At 45.2% G+C, this 23,971-nt stretch overlaps 1 protein-coding gene across 2 annotated transcripts in view; it reads left to right on the forward strand.

Annotated features, from left to right (window-relative positions):
• The first annotated feature begins 3,919 nt into the window (after window positions 1-3,919).
• hectd2 (HECT domain containing 2) overlaps window positions 3,920-23,971 on the forward strand; it is a 108,722-nt gene continuing 88,670 nt past the window's right edge. The window contains exons 1-2 of one of the 2 annotated variants that reach the window (XM_075481278.1): window positions 3,920-4,518; window positions 17,023-17,164. In XM_075481278.1, coding sequence (XP_075337393.1) covers window positions 4,399-4,518; window positions 17,023-17,164 — 262 coding nt within the window. In that variant the 5' untranslated portion in view covers window positions 3,920-4,398. The remainder of the gene's footprint in view (window positions 4,519-17,022; window positions 17,165-23,971) is intronic. The other variant, XM_075481287.1, reaches the window with a different exon arrangement.

Raw genomic sequence — 23,971 nt, forward strand, 5'->3', positions numbered from 1 at the left:
GCGCAAGGATTTTCTAGCTTGCGACGGGGGGCGTGGCGGAATTTTGGGTCACATGACCGTTTGCGCCATTTGCGACCAGCTAGTAAGAGCGAGGTTGCGCCGAGTAAGAATCAGGCTTAACATGTACCCAGCGGTCATGGTGTTAGAGAGGGAGTGTGTGCCAGCGACTACTGTTTTACGCTGATAAATTACAGTTATCTACTGTTATTTCTCAACAGACTGTATATCTGTTAATCTGCATGCGAGGGCTGTCATTTTTACATCAGAATGTCAGAGAGCCCTTCCACTATAATTCAAAGGCACTGCGTTCATTAAGGCTGGACTAATGGCAAAGTTGTGATGCTATACTGGTTCGAGCTGCAACCTTTGAAACCGAAGGCCTCATATAAACAGAAATCAAACACACACCCTGTAATCAGCCATAGACTGAAGCCGTGGTCAGACTCAGGTCTTACATACACAGAGGAGTTGTTTCACTTCATATTGGTCTTTAAATTAAAGTGAATAAATGATCTTAAAAGGTGAAACACTGGAGCTGTTTCAGGAAGCCAGACGGAGAGTCCAGATGAGAAACCACACACACTCACAGCTGTAACATCAGGAGCGATTCAGTTTCTTTATGTTCAGGGAGAGTTGGCCCGCAGCCCGGATCCTGTTTCTCACTAATTATGGTTAGAAGTTCAATTGTAGCTGTGACGCAGAGTCTGCAGCTCCACAGCAAAGACGGGAGGAGTCCCGGCTCCTCACTTCCTGCCACAACTGTCAAAAGAAAGCTTCTTTTCAGAGAGAAACCCTTTACCTCGGCAGAAAGTGTCATTTCAGCGGGTTTTAAATGAAACCAAGGGATCAGAAAGAACAGTTCTGGTCTCATTCCTTCGTTCTTTATACGTTACATCACAAATGGTGAGCATGATCTGAAAAATAGTTGTTTAAAAATGTTCACTCTGAGAAATGAAAACTGTTTATTTATCCACATTCAGAGAAACTCACCAGACAGAAGCAAGCTGAAGTACCAGAGATACTAGGTTTGAGATACTTTATCTTAAAGTTTTTACATTAAACTATCTTTATAAATCATTTGTGAGTAACTTTATATTTACTGTTCTGTGCAAAATGCTTCATCCAGCTAGCCTGGGAATTCCCTTGCTGCTTTGCGCTCGATTTCATTCTCACTGCAAAGTCAGCCTGGAAACCACCGCCCTTATTTTTGCCAGAGTTTGGGAACCAATCACAGAACGGAGGGGGGGGGGCAGCAAGACGATGACGACGTCTATGCGCTACACCGAAGCTTGTAGAGCGTTAATCCAACATGACAGCGGACACAACGTTACCGTTCGACGCAGCCTTAGAAAGTGTTTCGGAGTAGATTCACCCTAGGGTCATTTGAACCGTGACATCCAGCCAAGTAGCCCACCCGCAGTTTTTTCGATATTGGCTGAACATCAGCTGAGTTACTGAGTTATCCCGAATAGCTTGTACAAGGGTTAATGGATCCTGGTCCGTATCTCCAAAATTACCACACTAAAATCACATGCCATGACACCAAACTTCTACAGTAGTACAAATATGGTCTGTACTCACCAAACGATGCATTTGGAAGTTTGAAAATAGTCCAGGAGTTTATTATTATCATCAACACAAGCCTGATAGCTTCTCTGCAGCTAAAGCTGCGTCGACGTCACTTCTGGGAGCTGGGAGCTTCAAAATAAGATGAGGGTTGATCTACTACTGTAGACAACAAAGCAAGGCTGCTCAATTTCTCCATTATGAAAATAAATTCACAACTCTACAACATAAAAATTCATGTAGAATATAGCATATAGGCCTACTTTGTTGTTAATTTAAGTAGCTTAGAGCGCAAGTTTACTTTTATTTTCCATTTTTTTCTTCTCCCTCGTCGAATTTCTGTCGTCATCTGGTATAAGTGATACAATTGGCTATGAATCGCGCGCAAAGCAGCATGGGAAGAACCTGACGTCATTTGATAGACATTCGTAGCGCCCAAATAAACGGCTCCAGGCATTCGTAAACCACGCCTCAAATACGAGAAAATGCACACCTAGTTCCCAGACCACCATCTAAACGAGATTGTGGACGTGTCACCCAGGCTATCATCCAGCCCTCATTTCTTCATATTTTCTTTCCAAGCAGCCAGACTTTTAAAGTGTCCTGATCAACAGTTCTCCAGCTTTCTGAAGCTCTTTTAGAGTTTTTCTTTGGACATTTTCTGCTTTTTTACTTATTTTCAGTCCAGTTTTTCTTTGTTAAGCCACTTAACTCTGAGCTATGACCCATTCAGGCAGGAAAAAGGCTCCTAACTCAAGGGATGAACCAGTGTTGTGTCCACACAGAACAGACAACTTAGCAAAGAAGCCATTTTAAACTGGATCTTTAGGCACTTTGTTCCCAGCAGCCTGTCACAGAGACACATCATTTGTTCCCATTTCTTTAGCTGCATGTGTGAAAAACAGCTTCATAGTTTCAACTTTTTTGTACATTTACGTTTAAAACTGCTTTCAGTTACCAAAAGAGACAAATTAATATATGAAATTCAGTTAAAAAAAAATCCTAATCCAAAAAATGAATGTTATCACGTCTAAAAGTAGAAAAGCAGGAAAACAAACAGACAATAAGAATTATATGTTATTCAACATCAAGAAAAACTAAAAAAGATTCAATTTAAAGCTTGAAAAAGGAATATAAGATATAATCTAATGACTAATTATGGAACAATTAATAAAAATGAAATGTTTAAACTGTTTTATGCCACCAGAAATGAATAATCTAGAAGCTCTTTGTGGGTTTTAGACTGGAATTAAGATTTGTTCCCATTTCTTTAGCTGCATCTGTGAAAAACAGCAAAGATAACACAGTCTGACAGACAGAAAACAGGATTTCTGCAGCAACAAGGTGATTCCCAAAGAGCTGTTAGCTGAAAACTTGGCATATCTCAGCATGGTGTGCAATGTGTCCTTAAAACATTTGAGAAAACTGGACAAGTGGAGGACAAAAGAAGAAGTGTCAGGCCTAAAGAACTACCTACAGCAGATGAACAGGATATGAAAGTGATGTCCTTAAGAAAGAGGAAAAAATCCAGCAAAGACCTGACACAGGAGCTGAGAGATGCATCTGGACCTTCAGCTGATCCATCTGCTGTTGGCCCAAGCCTCATCAGAAATGGGCTCCATGGAAGGGTGGCTGTCAGGAAGCCGTTCTTAAGGAAGGGAAACAGGGAGAAAAGGCTGAGCTGTGCCAAAGGACACAAGAAGTGGGCTGAAAATCAGTGGCAGCAGGTCTGATGGAGGGATGAATCCTCCCCAGAGCCCGGAGCTCAACATTACTGAAGCAGTGTGGGATCATGTTGGCAGAGAACGCAACAAAAGGCAGCCCACATCCAAAGAAGAGCTTTTAGGTTTCAGTTAATCTCTGCAGCTGCTTCCTGTTTTCCTTGAAATTTACAAAGAAATGAGGAGTGGCTCCAAACTTTTGCACAGTTCATTACATAATAGAAAGTAAATATTAAAAAAAGATTTTTAAATTAAAAACATGAGATAACCAATAAAAACATCAATATCTCTAACAAGAATATCATTCTTAATCATGCATTTATGACAATCATTATTTATATAATACCTGTCATGACTGAATTTGAGTCATTATTATTTTGTTGCTTATGAACAGGACATTTATTAGCCTCCATGTTGTGTTTAAGCTGCTCTTATTTGAATCCATGTTTACAGTTTTGTTGGTTTGGTTCCGCCACTTTAGATGCTTCAACATTTAAAATGAGATTTTTGTCTTTTTCCTCCAACTGATCCGTTTCACTCTTTTATTTTGAATCTGAAGCTCTCGTTTCCCGTTAACCCTCCCCCCCCCCTCTCTCTCTCTCTGTGCGCGTGCACGTGTGCGTGACGCTCCTGTCTCCCAACTCCGCTCTCCAGGCGCCTCCTTCTCCTCCTCCTCCTCCTCCTCCAAACATGGCGCCGGCCCGCAGCTGTGCTGCCTCCCCGACAGACGACGCAGAGAAGCAGAGAAACAGGCAGAGGAGAAGCGGGTAGAAAGCCGCCCTGAACGCGTTAAATCCGACACAACTCCGCGTTCTTCAGCGGGTTCCAGCGGAGACTTTACGCGCAGCCTTTTGGAGACGTTTTGCGCGTCAGGCTGCGTGCGTAACGGAGAACCCACCTGTCAGACGAAGGTAGATTTCACTCAATTTCGAGGATGTGAATCTCCCTGATTTATGCCAAACAACGGAGCAGAGCGAGCAGAAAGTCGGGTAACTGAGGGTCAGGATCTGGCGCGGGTGGAAACATGTGCAGCCCTCTGAGACGCAGACACGCACAGGCTGCAGAGGAGTGAGTCTTTCCGGGGAGAAAACAACTTTTCCACGCCGAGAGGATGGATGGAGAACATTCTGCACTGTCAGGAGTTGAGAGGGAAAGAGAGAGGCTTCCACCGATTTACAACAGCTCCCCTCCAGCTGTAAGCGAACCCGCTTTTCTCCTCATCCAGACCTGGGTGATCTTTCTCTCACCGACTCTGTTTATCTGTTTGATATCTCATGCAGTTTGTGAAAAATAACCTTGAATTAGCTGCGTTTTAAACCCTGTTGTAAAGGAGGCGGCTTACACTTTTACAACCTGGTTTCTAATTGGACCTTATTACTGTGTAATAACAAGCAGAAGCCGCAGCTCATTTAAAAACGATTGATTTGTGGAGAATAAATCCATCCATTCAGTGAATGTTAGTGTTGATTTAGTGTGTGAATGAGCCACATTATAAGCTATGTCCTGTTTGTTTCTGCAGCCAAAGTCTTTCAGCAACACGGTCTTATTAATTTATTCTTTCGTTTTCAGCCGTGCATCCATGCAGGATGATCAATAATGTTAAAAAAAAAAAGCATTGTGCAACACATACATCACACCGATAATCAACCACATGATTATCTGCTTGTGCATCTAATTTTGACACATGTTCCGTTTCCATTTAACCGGTTTGCCAGCTTTCAGACAGAAAACTCAAAGCTTCAGGAATACATTCTCTCCTGCAGCCAACTGGATTCTTACTCATTTGAGCCGGTTTTAACTCTTAGAAAGTCAAAGAGTTGAGTGTTGTTTGGAAAAAGCGATGCCCCTGCTTAATTACGTAACGTCTCCTGACATCACCTCTGCAGCAGTGTCCGATGATGTAATGCCGGAGCTGTAATGTTTCTGGTTCGGTTCTCGGTGTCACTTTGGTGGAGTGTGGTTGCAGGCTGGTGGGTTGATGTCATCTCCATTGTGTCAGGAGGCAGGAATGTGCACATCGGACGCTTTTCTGACCAATAAATAGTCTGTCGCTGCTCAGACTCACTCTGCTCGTGTCTGGAAATGCCATAAAGTGGCCGCATGCCTTCCCTTTCCGACCCTTCTGCAGAAGTCCTCCGGCTGCTGAAGAAGAGGGAGATCTGTGGAGGTTCAGGCTGGAAAGCTGGATGGAAATGTCTCTGAGACAGTAGGCTATCACTGTGTTACTGACTCAATAAAACTGGAGGAATTGAAGACAGCTGGGGCTCTCTGCAGAGGAACGTTAATGTTTTTTTACTTGAGCAAACCACTATCAGAGTCTCCTGGGAGGTTATAAATGACCTCACTCCCCCCTGAATTCACTCTTTGGACCTCCGAGGCTTTGATGGTCTGGTAGCAGATAAATTTTACTCTATGCTTCCAGCCTTAAAATGGAAGTTAACACGGCTTTTCTCTCTTTTATTCACTCTCATATTGAACATATTTCAGTTGGAAACTGCAACCATCTGCCCCAGTTTCCACCAGTTCTAATAGTTTGTAAGAGATCCCGTCAGCTCTATTATGTGAGTTCAGTTTATTTAAAAAGGACCAAAGGTGACCTCAGAGTCGCCTCGCTTCATAGAGAAAGTAAACAAGTTCCATCAAGTTGAACATCTTCCCTGTTGGCGCTTTTCTTCATTGGCTCACCGTACGTTTTAGGACTGATTTCAATGTTTTATGGCTGGCTTATAAGGCACTTTGACAGGCTGAGGTCTTTTTTAAGGTCACATGTGCCTTCTTGATCACTCAGATCTACTGACCGGGCCTTTGCTGCCCGAGCTCCAAAATGATGGAACTAATTGCCCCTGCATGTTCGGCAGGCTTCAACACTCCCTGTTTTTATGTCTTTTGGCTTTAATTCCTGAAGATTCTTTAGTTTTTATTACAGCTTATTTTTTCTGGGGGGGGGCTTTTTATGCCTTTATTAGATAGGACAGTGTAGAGAGACAGGAAGCAGGGGGCAGAGAGAGGGGGAACAACATGCAGCAAAGGGCCGTCCGATGCGGGACTCAAACCGGGGCCAGCTGCAGCGAGGACTGTAGCCTCTGTACATGGGGCGCCTGCTCAAAGCACTACGCCAAGGACCACCCCGATTACAGCTTTGTAAGCTGTACAGCTTTTAAAAAAAATTTATAACTGATTTTTTTATTTGACATATATGTTATTTCATCAGTTACTTTTTTTTTCTTCCACTGACTAGATCTTTGTAAATTTCAGTCAGTGTTTTGCACCTGTACGTCATATTTCTGCTAATCCAATCCTCTTCTTCGCTCTATATGCCCTAACAAGCATTCTGCGTTAATATGAGTACTTTATAGGTGAGAAAAACAACCATACAAAAAGAAAAAGAAAGAACCTACTCTCCTGTAATTAATGAAAAATAAGAAAAACAAGAATAAAGAGGTAACTAGAGTCCCGGCATTGCCTGTACTAATAATGACCATCTTTTATCAAACATGTCTGTTTTCAGCTGGAGTCTTGCTGTGATTTTTTTTCCATGATAAACACATTTTTTACCCCGTCTCTCCATTGCATTATGCTTGGAGGCTGTGGTTTCAACCAGGAAGCTGTTATAGTCTTCTTTGCTATCAGCAGCAGGATTCTCAGTACATATTTAGAGCTCTTATCTGTCACACTGTCAGGAATTATACCCAAAATGTAAAGTGCTGCTTCCAGATGGAGGTTAATGCCCATAATCTGTTTCATTTCCTTTTGAATATTCTTCCAAAAATCCTGTATTTTGAGTGGAGTCACCCACTGCTCCACACGCCCTCCAACATAAATCAGTTGTGTTGCTGTATTTCCATGTAATGAACGGAGTGTAAAAGTAACGCATTTTCACTTTCCAGTCGAATTCCCTCCATGTTGGACTATTAGTTAATTTATATCCCTCTTTAAATGTTTCCTCCCGCTCTTCTTCTGATATTATGATATTCACTTCCAGTTCCCATTTTTCTTTGATATCCAAGTTGTTATCATTGCATTCGTGTTGTAGTGCTTTATAGATTTTTGATATAATCCCTTTTTTTTTACTTGTCCTCTGAGAACAACCATAACACCTCCTCTAATTTGGATCTCCCATTCCTGATGTTTCTGTAGGCAATCTCTTAACTGTAAGGATTACAGCTTATTTTATAGAAAAAAATTAAATAAGATAAGTAAAATCTTCAGTTTTGACGTTGTCCCTCATGCTGGGGCATTTAAGGAGTGAAAGGCAACAGTGGAGAGGAAGAATTGGCCTTGACAGGACGGGGACACCAACAAACCCAAAAGACTAAGCTGAGGACGCCTGCTTCAGAAATGGGAGAAAACAAAGTTGATGACAGCAGCAGCATGTAGGTTCTCGGTCTTATATATTCACCAGTGTGTGATCTCTCCCGGTCGTTCCCCATCAGAACTCAGCTGCATCTGAATAGTAAGCAATAAGCATCCAGCCCAGAAGGTTCACATGCTCAGACCGTTTTTTTCTGCATTAGTCAAAGTCGGGATGTTCCAAACTTCAGGTGAAACTGTGGTCGGAGAAACTTGTTTTATGTGTGAGTTGATGGACGTATCCTGGTCACAAATAACTCAAAGGTTCCCCACAGCAGTGCTGGAGGCCAAGCGGGTGCCATCCAGAGTAACCGCATGCTTAGACTTGTGAGGTTTCTGAGGTGTTTCGTGTCCAAAGGCAACATCTCCAGTTTCGTCTGATTTTAGAAGCAGAATCGTTCAGCCTCTAATGTCCAAGTCCGAGAGACTCCTCTCTCTGGTTCTGCTCCTCTTTCCCTTGGTTCCAGTTTTCCCTGTGTCAGTCTTTTCTTACATTTTTCACATCCAGCCAGATGAAAGAACCAACCTTGGCCTGAATCTGTCACAACCGGCACCAGACTCATTTCAGACTTGTGGTGAATGAGTCAGGAGAATGAGCTCAGACCCACTTACACTTATTCGATGAGCCATTTCTGACCAAAACCTGTCCAATTTTCCTCAAACTGGAACTGATTTGACAGCCTAACACAACCCAAATCTGTAGAGCCAAACCCTGTTCTCCTAAGGCGTGAGCCAGAGTCGGCTCACATCTGCTCCTCCGGTGCCAGAACTCAACAAGACGTGGCAACGCTCAGCTGTACCGACTTAAACCTGATGAGCAACAGTGGCTGCAGATTTTACGCAAATCTCAACTATTTTTCTCTGTTCATGCAAAGCTCCACATCGGCTGCAGGTGTGTCCGCTGGACGATTCAACGGCAGCATTCAGGATTCCATCATCGGGCAACGTTTAGAAGCCTTTTTCCCCATCGCAGACATAACATGCAGAAAACTGGCCAAAGAAGATTGAATTTGCTTATCTGGAAAAGTCTTTCAGTGAAATCAGATGTCAGTGAAATGCGTGCATAAGAGAGAATGAAACAATCAGATGTCTGGCTTTTCTCTCCGTGGGATTTTTGTCTGGATGACAGAATTTCTCTCCGGACTGAATGACCGCTCAGAGCCGAACAGTTGTGACAATACGAAACCTAATGTGAGAAAAACACCCCCGAAACAGCTAATCGTTGTCAGATGTGAAGCAGGACACATAAAGCACAGAGAGAGATGAGTGTCGATGACCCGCCCGTCTGATTCTGATAAGACTGTCGCTGTTTTTTGTTGCATTTTAAGCTCCACATTTCTCACGGATCACCTGGTGTTCAGAGAAAGGATGTTATACAGTTTACACAAATCACCTCAGCAAGAAGTGTGCTCAGGGCTGTAGTGGTCAAATTAGAGGTGGGTAAACTATGAATTTTTTGATCAGACAGACCGTGACGCGACGCGACGCGACGCGACGCGACACAGCACAAAGCAACGCAAGGTGTCGCGAATCTGTATGGCTGTCCTGGCCATATTCCATGACGTTATCAGTTAAAGTCATATTAAATCAATGACAGTCAACAAATGTGTTTGTAGTTTGTAGTTTATTAAATTTCAAATTTCAACAGTAAAGAAAAGTATGTGTAGAGTAAGAACTATCTACAGTAGATATGGTGTGTGTGTGTGTGTGTGTGTGTGTGTGTGTGTGACTTTAGTTGCGGCCCATTCATTTGAGAGACACATTCCTGTTTCTTTAAACACTCCAAGGCCTTTCACCTTTTTGCAGATTTTGCATCCAAGATATTCACCATTGACAATAAGCCAAGGGTTATCTTTTTTGAACCGTATGTGTTGTTTTTCTGTCCAGATACTGGGATGGCATCTGCTCTCTCTTTCTCCTCTCACTGTGTCTTCATTCTCAGATTCTGCATCTCCCTCTACTTCAGACTCTCCACTCTCCATCTCTCCTGTCCCTGTTTCTTCTCTTACTCCTCTCGCACGACCTGTTTCTTCATCTCCTATTTCATCTTTCTCTGTTTCCTCATTCTCTGTTGGTCCTCTTTCATTTCCTCCTCTTTCCTCTTCTATCTCTATCTGATCTCCTGGTGTTTCTCCTCTCCCTGTGATCTCTGCCTCATTGCCTGTACCATCACTGCCTGAAAAAAGTAGAATTTAAGAGTTGTGGGGCTGAGAACACCAGTTAAGCAGCCTGCCAATTACACTGACAACATAAGTTAAAGGATCACTCATGTAGGCTATAACTACCTATGTCAGCATAAATAGTCTATACAGCATGTTTTTTTTGTTATATTGTTTTATATTTAGAAAATATAAGATTGCTATTTTTGTTTTATACGTGCCAATTCAATGGCTGTTTAAAAAAAAAAAAAATCATCAAAAAAAAAATCATATATAAGCCATCATATAAATCGTATTTTTGCGGTACTTAGAATGACAATGATCTTTTATTTGAATTGCTATTCTCATTTCACCTTGAAGCACGAGAACGTCTCATGCTGTAAAATTATTGTTGTAAAATTACACTGGTGGCATTGCTAGCTTTCGTGATGTAGAATGACTAGCGGTGACGAGTGCAATACAAGGATAGCATGACTACGCATTAGCTAATCTGAAAGCTCGTTCTGTCATTGCCATAATTCGTCAAGTCAAACTTATTTATAAAGCACATTTAACGACTCATGTAAATTGATCTCTGTCAGTCTTACTTTGTACTTGAGGCCTTTTGCTGGCATCTGCGGAAGTGGAAGCACTGGATGGTCTCTTCAAATATCTCCTAATATCCATGATGATTAACTTTGAACAGGTAGGCAGGCAGGCAACTACACAACGTGTATGTGTTTACATATTCCCTGGATCCTGATTGGTGTCGCCGCCGCAGCCGAAAGGCACTGATTGGAAGGTCACATACCCGAATACAGAGCAGATGAAAATGATTCCTACTAAAGCGTTAAGTATGTTCAACAATATTTTTTAAATGACACCAAATTTATTTTGGATTATTCCAACGGCAGATCACAAGGCGCAGGGAACTTTGACGTGCGTAATTGCCATTAAGAGCTGCGTAAACGCTATTTAGAGGTGGGTTTTCCTAAATTCCAGAGGTGCGTAAACGACGTTTACGTGCGTTTACCCTCCACTACAGCCCTGGGTGTGCTGGTTTGTGAGGGTACAGCACCTAACTATGTAGCGCTAAATGCTAAATGTAAGAATGGCAGCTAGTTGACATTTAGCATCCCAATTTAGCATGTTAGCATGCTAGATTGTCTCCAGCCATTATAATTCCCCTAAGAACTATATCTGTGTTCTTCAAAATTGTATATTTCAGTTATTGTCTTGTGAAAAAAAAACACACTTAAAGGGATAGTTCGCCTCTTTTGACATGAAGCTGTATGACATCCCATATTAGCAATATCATTTATGAACATTTTCGTACCCCCTGCTGCGTCCTGTGAGCCGAGTTCCAGCCTCGTTTTGGCGTTGACGAAGGTAGTCCGGCTAGTTGGCTAGGGTCCCGAAAATAAAGCGTTTTGCTTCTCAAAACAATATGCGTTAAAAAGAGTAATACATTTGCATCACAAAATCGTTCTCCAGGAAAAAGTCAGACCTCACAATCGCTTGGCGCTATTTTTGCCTCTCTTCATATCAGTGCGTTCAGCCACCTAGCGATAGCCGCACCTGTTACGGTGTTTACTGCTCGGTCTGCACGGTTTACATTGCCCGTAGTGATACGAAGGGAGAGAAAATAGGGCCAAGCGATTGCGAGGTCTGACCTTTTCCTGGAGAACCATTTTGTGATGCAAATGTATTACTCTTTTGAACGCATATTGTTTTGAGAAGCAAGACGCTTTATTTTTTAAACCACAGCCAACTAGCCGGACTACCTTCATCAACACCGAAACGAGGCTGGAACTCGGCTCACAGGATGCAACAGGCGCTAAGTCAATGTTCATAAATGATATTGCTAATATGGGATGTCATACAGGTTCATGTCAAAAGAGGCGAACTATCCCTTTAACAGGATCTTAAAGGGATATGCCACCCCCAGGCCAAATTAAGTGTATCCCCGCATTCCCGAGACATAAATAAGTGTGTGGGAGCGTTTTCCTGGCGATCCAGGCATTGTCCGAATCTCACAGCACTGACCACTGCTTGGATGCACGTAATACATACATGCTAGCGTTGCCAGCGTCGCCACTCAAAATATTTCGCCCAAGGTGAATTAATTTACTTGATTTACCTTCTAATTACTGTGTGAGTGGTGTACTTTCACATCGAGTGCAAATGACTGTGTAAATCAACACAGAAGGCTTGTTTTGCTCATGTCGGTTTGGGAACTAGTTTCTAGTGCGGAAAAACACAGCCGAAGCACACTCCCCGCTACGTCTTTGAGAATCCCCACCCCCGCTTTCCTCAAACAAACCAGCGTGAAGCAGCCAGGGGCAGTCACACACAAACTGAAATGAACTAAACCGCCTTGGGAGTTCACGAGTTTGAATTTTAAACTAAATTAACAGTCAAATAAAGTTCATGTTCATTTTTCTTGTTTTTTCAAATGAGCTGTGAACGGTTTCTTTTTCAGGAAAACCTCATCCTGCTATGAGGGCTGCCATCTTATAATGAATGACTCTCATGGGTATAATTTCAGTACAGGGAACAAGACTTGGAAAGATAAATCACTGAAAATTGATTTGAAATAATTAGTTAAACAAACGTCCATCATTATTACATCACCAAACTTTTTAGATTAAGTCAAGAAGCAGCTTCTTAGACGACATTAGTAGAGTTACCATTAAAACCTGAAATCCTTGAAGAACAGTGAATATTTGATCCATGAGTGAAGAAAATTACAAGTACTGTGGAAGAAAGACTATTTCATATGACAACAATCGTGATCAAGAAATATGTGTGAAAGATTCGACTGTCCATGCAGCCCGCAGTCATCTCTACTTCAAACAGGGAATAAATTACTGTAACTACAGGCAAAGATTACATTTTAAAGCCAAGAGAAATAATGTATATTTTCCAACTTCAACAATGTGTCATAAAACAGAAGAATACAAAATGGATCGGTTTAAAAATGTCATTCAGCCTGATTGGGACGTTGCTGCTGTTGGCCCTTGAGTTCTTGGTGGGATTTCCCAATCTTGAGGGAAACATTGATAATCAAATATCATGGCAGCCCATCTAATAGCTGTTTAAATTTAAATTAAAAAGATGTCAAAAACAATTATCAGCCAAAATAACTAGGGATGTCATTCGATTGCGTGGAATTGTTGATCCGCCTGCCTAACGATCCCGTTCATAGGTTCTGCTAACGTCTGACGTATTTGCGCGATGACGTCATGTGTTTTGTAGTTTTATGATGTTGCGTGACTATCAGCCGGCACGCCGATTTTTCCCAGTGGCCACTCGTGGTATTGTAACAAAAAAAAATCCCCTGTGGCCCAAAAAGCATTTTTCCCATAGACCGCAATAGTAAAAGAGATGCCTGTCAATCTGTTCACAGGACGCCTCCAGCTGTAACCGCTGTTATTTACTTATTTACTTTATGTTATTTACTTTACTAATCTTTGTATTCTATGTTTTTAAGTTATGGACTACGCCGAAAAAGTTTCTGACTTTCGGGTTTACTTTCACGTTATGCGGCCCATAGAGCATGCGCAGTAGAGTCGCCCCCCATGATGCTTTGGGGCCTCCCATCATGTAAATGTAAATGTATTTTATTTATATAGCCATTTACAAACAATCATTACGATGTACCAAAGTGCTTTACAGTAGGTAATGAATAAAGAGAAGAATAAGTAAAAACAAATAAAAACAATAAAAGAACAGTGAAAAGCAATAAACTACAAAAAAATCGAATAAGATAAAAGTGTCATCATCATGCCCCGTGGCTATGAGGACATGCACATACGTACACATCACAGTGCACGTACACAGCTGTGAGGTAACACTGGGAAAAGAGACTTTTCTGGGGGTTTTCTGGCCGTTAGAAAACATTTTGATGGATAAAAAGTCCATGACTTAAAAATATAGAATACAAAGATTAGTAAATAACAGCGCTTACAGCTGGAGGCGTCCTGTGAACAGTTTTACAGACATCTCTTTTAATATTGTGGTCTATGGGAAAATGCTTTTTTGGACACAGGGGATTTTTTGTTGCAATACCACGAGTGGCCACTGGGAAAAAGATCGGCGTTCCGGCTGAGAGGCGGCGCCGTAGCTGTGGAAGTTTTTCTGTGCCATCAGAGTTTGAATACGAATTTCTAATATTGAATTTTTACAGCAGATCAGCCATGTCCACCAATGCAGGTGATGAGTTTACTTTATTTGCCATTTGTGTTAGTAAAATTGAGTAATAGATATTACTAATATCTATTGAGCTGATCTGTCCAATGGAGCGTAACTTGATTGGCTGCCGTTGGATGAATTGAGACAGGGATCGATTGCTTCTCCCTGTTTACCCGGATGTTGAGTCTGGTTCTTTTTCCATTTAATTTTTTAGATGTTGAATTTTTTTAATAATGATTTTTGTTTTTAGAAATTGATTTTTTTTTTACACTGTTGGTTTTTCAAATTCAAAGTCTGATTTTGATGCTGTAAAAATTCAATATTAGAAATTCGTATTCAAACTCTGATGGCACAGAAAAACTTCCGAACATATCCACTGTAATACATCCATGGAGCAACTCCATTGAAATCAACGGCTGCCATTTTGCAGTCCGTTATCCAGTTAATATAATACATCTATGATTGTGGGTCTCCGTGGTAAATAACACGCACGGAGGCGAAGCTGTAACTTCTTTAGCTGTTTTAGCAGCCGCCTACATGAGTAATCAATCACCGAACACCTGGAGAGTCTCAGTCATAAACAGGTTGGCTCAGAATGTTTCCAAAATTGCGTCGCGGCAGAAGCGCTCCAAAGTTTGGTTATATTTCACCAAAAAGGACAACACTATGGCCAGCTGCAACGCGTACAGAGCTGTGATCATATCAAAGGGAGAAATACCTCAAAAAATGCTGTGGCGCAGCGTCTTCCGTCTCTAAAGTCCCAGGTAACGCAAAACTTCCAGGTTCTGTTGACTGTAATAATGTTAGCGATATGAATAATTTCCATCTGATATTAACATTTAGTTGACGAGGACTGCAGGAGTGAGGCAGGAGAAAATAGATAAAATGTTGCCATTTATACTAAATATAACCGGATGAGAACCGATAAGAGAACCGGAAATGTTAAATTCCCTAAACCTGACCACGTTGTCTCATGTGTTTCTGATGAGAACTTCTCACTAATTCCAAGTCTTTTTCAGCTGTGCAACACACACAATGCTCATCTTAAATAACTGCTAATAGGACTTGTTTTTTGTATTTATTTAAACTTTGAAACTTCAAACAAATGAATCCCTCTTTGGGATGAATAAACCTGCCTGAATGTGAGTCTGATGGTAATAATCTTCTTTCTAAAAGTCTGTCATTCCTTTATTTTAAGCTGTGCAACACACATGATGCTCATCTTAAATAACTGCTAATAGGACTTGTTTTTTTGTATTTATTTAAACTTGAAGCTACGAATGTTTCTGCGCAATCTGTTGGTTTCCTTAGCTTGGAAATAGTTTTTGAATTGGTTCTATATGAATGAATTGGATTATTTTGAAAATAATTATGATTACAATGATTAAATTCCAATTGGCTTGAATTGGAATTCATTCATTTATCATTTTAGTGCCTTGATCAAATCACACTAATTATTTAAGTGCCTTGAGATGACATTTGTTGTATTTGGAGCTAAATAAATAAAACTGAATTGAATTGAATCCCTCTTTGGGATGAATAAACCTGAGTCTGGTGGTAATAATCATATTTCTAATAATCCAGGTTAAAAACATTTCTTTTCTCATCTGTCTATGCATGAAATCTGCACGATATCTTTGAACTTATCTGGACTGTTGCTTGTTTTTAAATTCATTTAAATGATTTTATTTGTTTCTCTTTATGTTCTTTTATGTATTTTAATGCTTCTTCCACTCCCTGCTGCAATGCTTTTATTTTATGTGAAGCACTTTGAACTGTTTTGTACATGAAATGTGCTACAGATAAATTTGATTTGATTTGATTTCTTTAGGTCATTATAACCAAAGAGATTCACCGTGATTTCTATTCAAATGAACGGCTCTTTAGGTTTAGGCTCTTGTGGAATGACGGCCTCCAGATGAATTGTGGGTAAACTGATTTTATGGAAATGAGTCTGGCGGCTGCTTTTATATTCACGTGTTTACTCTGCATGCGGATCTCTTTCCCTGCTCCCACCGTCGGTTTGATGTGATCTGAATGAAGTCACGTCTCATTATCACTTTGGTCCAGACGCGACCAGGTGAGAGTGCACGTGTGCAGAAGCGGCGCCTCTTTGTTTTACTCGCCGTGTCTCTGAGCTGCAGAGCGAAGAAGAGGAAATGATTTAATGACACGGAGGGTGTGTGTGTGGTTTGAAAATGAGATGCAATTAAACTTCCTTTGAGTCTGATCCGGTTTGAACAGCAGATTATTCGTGGTGTCGCTCCTGTTTTGCTGCGGGTTTGTGTTTCCGTGCACACGGGAGTGTTTGTGGCTGTTAGGAACAGCCGCTGTGCATCCTTTGGCCTCTTTGCCTCCTTTTCCTGCCACTTCTCGGCCCTATTTTTCTTTTTCTTCTCACGACTCGTACTTTAGTTTTTCCCACATCTTATCTGTTTTACTCTCCTTTGTCTCATATCCCTCTCTTCCTGGACTCCTCCCTTCTTTTATCCTTATTTCCTTCATCTCATCCTCCTGCCATTTTTCTTTCTTTGCCCTTCATTCCTTTTTTCCTCCTTTTTTCCTCCTTTCGGTTGGATCTGTGACTCCTCTGTTGCTCAGTGAGACCTGAAACTCCTCTGAAATAAAGAAGCAGTGGGTGATTTATTGCAGCAGATTTACTAAATGTTGTGCTCGACTGTTTAGATTCGGTTATGCTGTCACTGTCTGTTCATGCAGCAGAGTCTGGATTTGTTTAAGAAGTTCCCGATCTGGTGAAAAACCTCAATATCTGAGAATGCGGACGGTCGGTTCAGTTTGAGGATTAGTTCATCCTGGAACTGGGAGATGGTGGCTTTTCATTTATCTGCTTAAACGTTTTAAGTTTACTTTGTCTGGATTTGAATCAGATGTGAAACATGAATAATCCTGATCAGATATAGGAGTGAAAGAATGGTTTTTAAAAGGTTTAAAAGTTGCATTTTCAGATTTTCTCATTTCATTTTTCTTTTATCAAAGTTGTTTTCTGTAATAAAAGACTGATAGGTCTAAGCAGAAACTGATATTTCTGGCAGGTTTTGGGGCGAGGGGCCAAGCAGCCATTTCCATCTCTGGGCACCTTCATCTCCACGCTGAGCCAGAGGAGGGAAGCAGGGGGGCGGGGCTTCGCTGGCGGCATCACGGGCACCTTAACCGGCACCGTGGGGCTCCGGCACGGTGAGTTTACAGCCTCTGTGGCCACGCACGGGACGTTACTGTGTGACAAATGTTTGCATCATTCAGCAGAGATTTCCTTATTGTGTAATTAAGCAACAAGAGGCTTGAATTTTAAACCCATTTTACATAATTTCTACACATTTTTTTCGGCTTTAACTTTAATCAATGAGGCATTTGTTTTTTATTTTATTTCCAAAAGCTACAATACAATACTTTCAGTTTCAGACATACAATTTGCCTTTGATTTTCTTTTTAACGCACACATATGTAATCGATTACATATGTAAAACAAAACAAAACAAAACAAAAACACTCTGATTAAAAATGTAGAGGAAAATAATTAAATTAATTCACAGAGTGCCACGTAATAAACAGTGAACAACCCCCCCCCCCACCCCCCCCACATACTGCTGGTTATTTATGCACTATGAAAGGTAGAACAGTAACAGGCACACATTCAATCAGGTAGTACCTCTAAATTAGTCAAACAGGAAGTAAAGGGTTGCCATTTGTGAAAAAAATTTGACTGTACATCCTCTCAGCGTATATTTAATTTATTTATTTTAATTTATTTATTTATTTAGTTTTATTTAATCTAAAGTTTAAAAAAAAAAACAAACATGACATCTTTAAGCCACCGGGAAACAGAAGGATATTTAGCAAACTTCCAATGCAACAATAATAAACGTCTCGCTAGTACGGAAGTGAATGCTATAATATCCTTTTGTGTAGAGTTAAATGTAAGTGAGGGCTCAGGAATCCCAAAATATGGCAATCAGAGGGCACGGTTGAATATTTACCCCAAGAACAGTGGACATGATAGAAAAATAACCCGAAAAAAGGAACCTTGTTTCTTAACCAAAGAACCAAAGAGTGGTTCAGTGTTGGTCTGAGGTGAATCTTGAGTTTTTTGCCTCCTTCATCTTTGCAGTGAATCTGACACTTCTGCTGTCATGGAAACAGAAATAATCAATAATCAGCAAACAGCTAAATGGATGATGAAGCAAACAGATTATGGACAGATTCTGTGTGGTTGTGACATCTTTTATTCCTCAATCTTACTGGGGGGAAAAAGCACAAATGGTCAGCAGAACTCGTCCTATCCCTGTTATTGACTTCAGGACACTGACCAATCAGCACTCAGTGTGGTCACATGGCACTGAAAGGATCAGATTATTGGCTAAATTACAATAAGATTGAGCTGAGCGAGGATAATTCTCCTTGGATATATGGCGTTGAATGAATGGGATCATTGGCACAAAGCGTGTCATACCCCGGTATGATAGGTGGCGCTGTACCCATTCCAACTATTGCTAATAGAGCCACTTCCTGTTGACCTCTTCACCACCAACAACAACAACAACAAACTCAGGCATTGGAGAAACATGGAGAACGCAGAGCAAGATGAAGCTACATTCCTCTACATTTGGTCTGTGATGAGCTGCTTGTTGCACAAACTTGATGCCCAACGGAGCATTCTCCATCGTGTTGTTTGTTTCTTTCTGATGGCGGCAAAAACAGGAATATCGTCTCCTTTGACTTCCGGGTCACGACCCCGGGAAAACATCTGGAGGATGCGCAGAACGCAAAGTCTAATTCACCACGGGCTTCAGCGTCTACAAGCAGGTTTAGAGTGACTTTCAGCCCAGTTATCTCGGGGTCTTAATCCGATCCGATCCAATTCTTAGTCAGATTAAGGCGTCTACATGCACTTAATAACTCAGTCTAGGGGGGTAGACTGACCCCAGGCCACACAACACAAACTGCTGCCAATCCAAATAAACTGTATTTCATTCCTAAAATGAACATAGACCCATATATCTTCATGTAACTAACTGGGTTATGTGAAAAATGTTAAATAAATAAACAAATCTTTGCAGCCATCAACGTGAATGTGTTTACGTCACGTGACTCCGTTTGATTGACGGGTGAACGGACGGCGTTAATGGGAAAAGCAAAGGTAATAGTTTCGAGTCACCATGGATCATCATCATGGTGAAAGACCAAAGAAGCCATCAGGTGCCCAGTTTAGAAAGAGAAGAAGAAGAAGAGAAGAAACGGGCAAAAGATAAAGGGATGCAGATTTCTATAAGTGACCTGAGTGACGTAGGATATAGGCTTTCTGTTAGCCTCTTGCTAACATGTTGCTATTAGCCACGACTGTATTTGATTTTTAGTTTTGCTGAACTAGAATTAGAATTGAGGCATCATGTCATGCAGCTAATCTCACCTAAAGGCAACCTGGTCCAGTTTGTTATATTTTATTATTTATTCTATATTTATTTTATTTATTTGTTATGTTTTATTGTTATGAGATTTATGCTAAATTAAATAACTTCTAATATACATTGACATGGCATTTTGTAAGCTACATGTGGTATCTTTTTGTACTTTTTTCATTTTTAATATATATATACTGTATATATTATATAATATAATATGTTGTTGTGTTGGTGGCGGGGTAAGTCTTAAGCTGTGAGTGACAGCGATGCAACGCGCCGCTCCGGTGGGACGTTTTACAGTGAAGGAAGTAGAGGAAAAGAAGCTTTTTAAGGAAGAAAACACTTGTAATTAAATAGTTAAATGCATTTTTATTTAGGCCTCGGCTGACTTGCAGCTTTAAGCCATCTGTTACTTTGATTCCAGAGCAAACATTGTTTCACAAATGTTGTTTTTTTTTGCTCCCTTCATCTGTCTGCAGCACAAAGATCTTGTTGATGCTGCTTATTCTCTTCCAGTGTTTTTGACCTGAAGGGAAATGCTGTTTCTGGTAAGAGGCGAGGTTATTTCTGCCATGAGAACAGAAACCTAGTGGAGCGCTCACCAGCCCGCTTTGTCACCACGGCTACTGATGCCAGAATAATTATGCAAACCTCCAGCCCAAATGAGAACCATATGAAAGTGGAAACACTCACACACACATACGGGACGCTCCAGCCTTCCCCCAGCCTTCCCCCAGCCTTCCTCCAGCCTTCCCCCAGCCTTCCTGCATCCTTCCTCCAGCCTTCCTCCAGCCTTCCCCCAGCCTTCCTCCAGCCTTCCTCCAGCCTTCCTCCAGCCTTCCCCCAGCCTTCCTGCAGCCTTCCTCCAGCCTTCCTCCAGCCTTCCCCCAGCCTTCCTGCAGCCTTCCTCCAGCCTTCCCCCAGCCTTCCTCCAGCCTTCCTCCAGCCTTCCTGCAGCCTTCCTGCAGCCTTCCTCCAGCCTTCCCCCAGCCTTCCCCCAGCCTTCCTCCAGCCTTCCTGCATCCTTCCCCCAGCCTTCCTCCAGCCTTCCCCCAGCCTTCCTCCAGCCTTCCCCCAGCCTTCCCCCAGCCTTCCTGCAGCCTTCCTCCAGCCTTCCTGCATCCTTCCCCCAGCCTTCCTCCAGCCTTCCCCCAGCCTTCCTCCAGCCTTCCTCCAGCCTTCCTCCGGCCTTCCTCCAGCCTTCCTCCAGCCTTCCCCCAGCCTTCCTGCATCCTTCCCCCAGCCTTCCCCCAGCCTTCCTCCAGCCTTCCCCCAGCCTTCCTGCATCCTTCCCCCAGCCTTCCTGCAGCCTTCCTCCAGCCTTCCTGCATCCTTCCCCCAGCCTTCCTGCATCCTTCCCCCAGCCTTCCTGCATCCTTCCCCCAGCCTTCCTGCATCCTTCCCCCAGCCTTCCCCCAGCCTTCCTCCAGCCTTCCCCCAGCCTTCCTGCATCCTTCCCCCAGCCTTCCTGCATCCTTCCCCCAGCCTTCCTGCATCCTTCCCCCAGCCTTCCCGCAGCCTTCCTGCAGCCTTCCTCCAGCCTTCCTGCATCCTTCCCCCAGCCTTCCCCCAGCCTTCCTCCAGCCTTCCCCCAGCCTTCCTGCATCCTTCCCCCAGCCTTCCTGCATCCTTCCCCCAGCCTTCCCGCAGCCTTCCTGCAGCCTTCCTCCAGCCTTCCCCCAGCCTTCCTCCAGCCTTCCTCCAGCCTTCCTCCAGCCTTCCTGCAGCCTTCCCGCAGCCTTCCTCCAGCCTTCCTCCAGCCTTCCTCCAGCCTTCCTCCAGCCTTCCTCCAGCCTTCCCGCAGCCTTCCTCCAGCCTTCCTCCAGCCTTCCTCCAGCCTTCCTCCAGCCTTCCTCCAGCCTTCCTCCAGCCTTCCCGCAGCCTTCCTCCAGCCTTCCTCCAGCCTTCCTCCAGCCTTCCTCCAGCCTTCCTCCAGCCTTCCCGCAGCCTTCCTCCAGCCTTCCTCCAGCCTTCCTCCAGCCTTCCTCCAGCCTTCCCGCAGCCTTCCTCCAGCCTTCCTCCAGCCTTCCTCCAGCCTTCCTCCAGCCTTCCTCCAGCCTTCCCGCAGCCTTCCTCCAGCCTTCCTCCAGCCTTCCCGCAGCCTTCCTCCAGCCTTCCTCCAGCCTTCCTCCAGCCTTCCTCCAGCCTTCCTCCAGCCTTCCTCCAGCCTTCCCGCAGCCTTCCTCCAGCCTTCCTCCAGCCTTCCTCCAGCCTTCCTCCAGCCTTCCCGCAGCCTTCCTCCAGCCTTCCCCCAGCCTTCCTGCAGCCTTCCCCCAGCCTTCCTCCAGCCTTCCTCCAGCCTTCCTCCAGCCTTCCTCCAGCCTTCCCGCAGCCTTCCCCCAGCCTTCCCGCAGCCTTCCCCAGCCTTCCTCCAGCCTTCCTGCAGCCTTCCCCCAGCCTTCCTCCAGCCTTCCTCCAGCCTTCCTGCAGCCTTCCTGCAGCCTTCCTCCAGCCTTCCCCCAGCCTTCCCCCAGCCTTCCCCCAGCCTTCCCCCAGCCTTCCCCCAGCCTTCCTCCAGCCTTCCTGCATCCTTCCCCCAGCCTTCCTCCAGCCTTCCCCCAGCCTTCCTCCAGCCTTCCCCCAGCCTTCCCCCAGCCTTTCTGCAGCCTTCCTCCAGCCTTCCTGCATCCTTCCCCCAGCCTTCCCGCAGCCTTCCCCCAGCCTTCCTCCAGCCTTCCTCCAGCCTTCCTCCGGCCTTCCTCCAGCCTTCCTCCAGCCTTCCCCCAGCCTTCCTGCATCCTTCCTGCATCCTTCCCCCAGCCTTCCTCCAGCCTTCCCCCAGCCTTCCTGCATCCTTCCCCCAGCCTTCCTCCAGCCTTCCCCCAGCCTTCCTCCAGCCTTCCTCCAGCCTTCCTCCAGCCTTCCTCCAGCCTTCCCCCAGCCTTCCTCCAGCCTTCCCCCAGCCTTCCTCCAGCCTTCCCCCAGCCTTCCTCCAGCCTTCCCGCAGCCTTCCTCCAGCCTTCCTCCAGCCTTCCCCCAGCCTTCCCCCAGCCTTCCTCCAGCCTTCCCCCAGCCTTCCTCCAGCCTTCCCGCAGCCTTCCCCCAGCCTTCCTCCAGCCTCCCCCCAGCCTTCCTCCAGCCTTCCCCCAGCCTTCCTCCAGCCTTCCCGCAGCCTTCCCCCAGCCTTCCCGCAGCCTTCCCCCAGCCTTCCTCCAGCCTTCCTCCAGCCTTCCCCCACCCTTCCTCCAGCCTTCCCGCAGCCTTCCCCCAGCCTTCCTCCAGCCTTCCTCCAGCCTTCCCCCAGCCTTCCTCCAGCCTTCCTCCAGCCTTCCCGCAGCCTTCCCCCAGCCTTCCCCCAGCCTTCCTCCAGCCTTCCTCCAGCCTTCCTCCAGCCTTCCTCCAGCCTTCCCGCAGCCTTCCCCCAGCCTTCCTCCAGCCTTCCTCCAGCCTTCCCGCAGCCTTCCTCCAGCCTTCCTCCAGCCTTCCCCCAGCCTTCCTCCAGCCTTCCTCCAGCCTTCCCGCAGCCTTCCCCCAGCCTTCCCCCAGCCTTCCTCCAGCCTTCCTCCAGCCTTCCCGCAGCCTTCCTCCAGCCTTCCCCCAGCCTTCCTCCAGCCTTCCCCCAGCCTTCCTCCAGCCTTCCCCCAGCCTTCCTCCAGCCTTCCCCCAGCCTTCCCCCAGCCTTCCCGCAGCCTTCCTCCAGCCTTCCTCCAGCCTTCCCCCAGCCTTCCTCCTGCCTTCCCCCAGCCTTCCTCCAGCCTTCCTGCAGCCTTCCCCCAGCCTTCCTCCAGCCTTCCCGCAGCCTTCCCCCAGCCTTCCTCCAGCCTTCCCGCAGCCTTCCTCCAGCCTTCCCGCAGCCTTCCCCCAGCCTTCCTCCAGCCTTCCCCCAGCCTTCCTCCAGCCTTCCTCCAGCCTTCCCGCAGCCTTCCCCCAGCCTTCCTCCAGCCTTCCTCCAGCCTTCCCCCAGCCTTCCTCCAGCCTTCCCCCAGCCTTCCTCCAGCCTTCCCGCAGCCTTCCCCCAGCCTTCCTCCAGCCTTCCTCCAGCCTTCCCGCAGCCTTCCCCCAGCCTTCCTCCAGCCTTCCCCTAGCCTTCCTCCAGCCTTCCCCCAGCCTTCCTCCAGCCTTCCCCCAGCCTTCCCCCAGCCTTCCCGCAGCCTTCCCCCAGCCTTCCTCCAGCCTTCCCGCAGCCTTCCTCCAGCCTTCCTGCATCCTTCCCCCAGCCTTCCCCCAGCCTTCCCGCAGCCTTCCCCCAGCCTTCCTCCAGCCTTCCCGCAGCCTTCCCCCAGCCTTCCTCCAGCCTTCCCCCAGCCTTCCCGCAGCCTTCCCGCAGCCTTCCCCCAGCCTTCCCCCAGCCTTCCTCCAGCCTTCCCCCAGCCTTCCTCCAGCCTTCCTGCAGCCTTCCTGCAGCCTTCCTCCAGCCTTCCCCCAGCCTTCCCCCAGCCTTCCCCCAGCCTTCCCGCAGCCTTCCCCCAGCCTTCCCCCAGCCTTCCTCCAGCCTTCCCGCAGCCTTCCTCCAGCCTTCCTGCATCCTTCCCCCAGCCTTCCTCCAGCCTTCCTCCAGCCTTCCTGCATCCTTCCTCCAGCCTTCCTCCAGCCTTCCTCCAGCCTTCCCGCAGCCTTCCTCCAGCCTTCCTGCATCCTTCCCCCA

This window comes from Odontesthes bonariensis, chromosome 2 (assembly GCF_027942865.1).
Source record: "Odontesthes bonariensis isolate fOdoBon6 chromosome 2, fOdoBon6.hap1, whole genome shotgun sequence".
NCBI lineage: Eukaryota > Metazoa > Chordata > Actinopteri > Atheriniformes > Atherinopsidae > Odontesthes > Odontesthes bonariensis.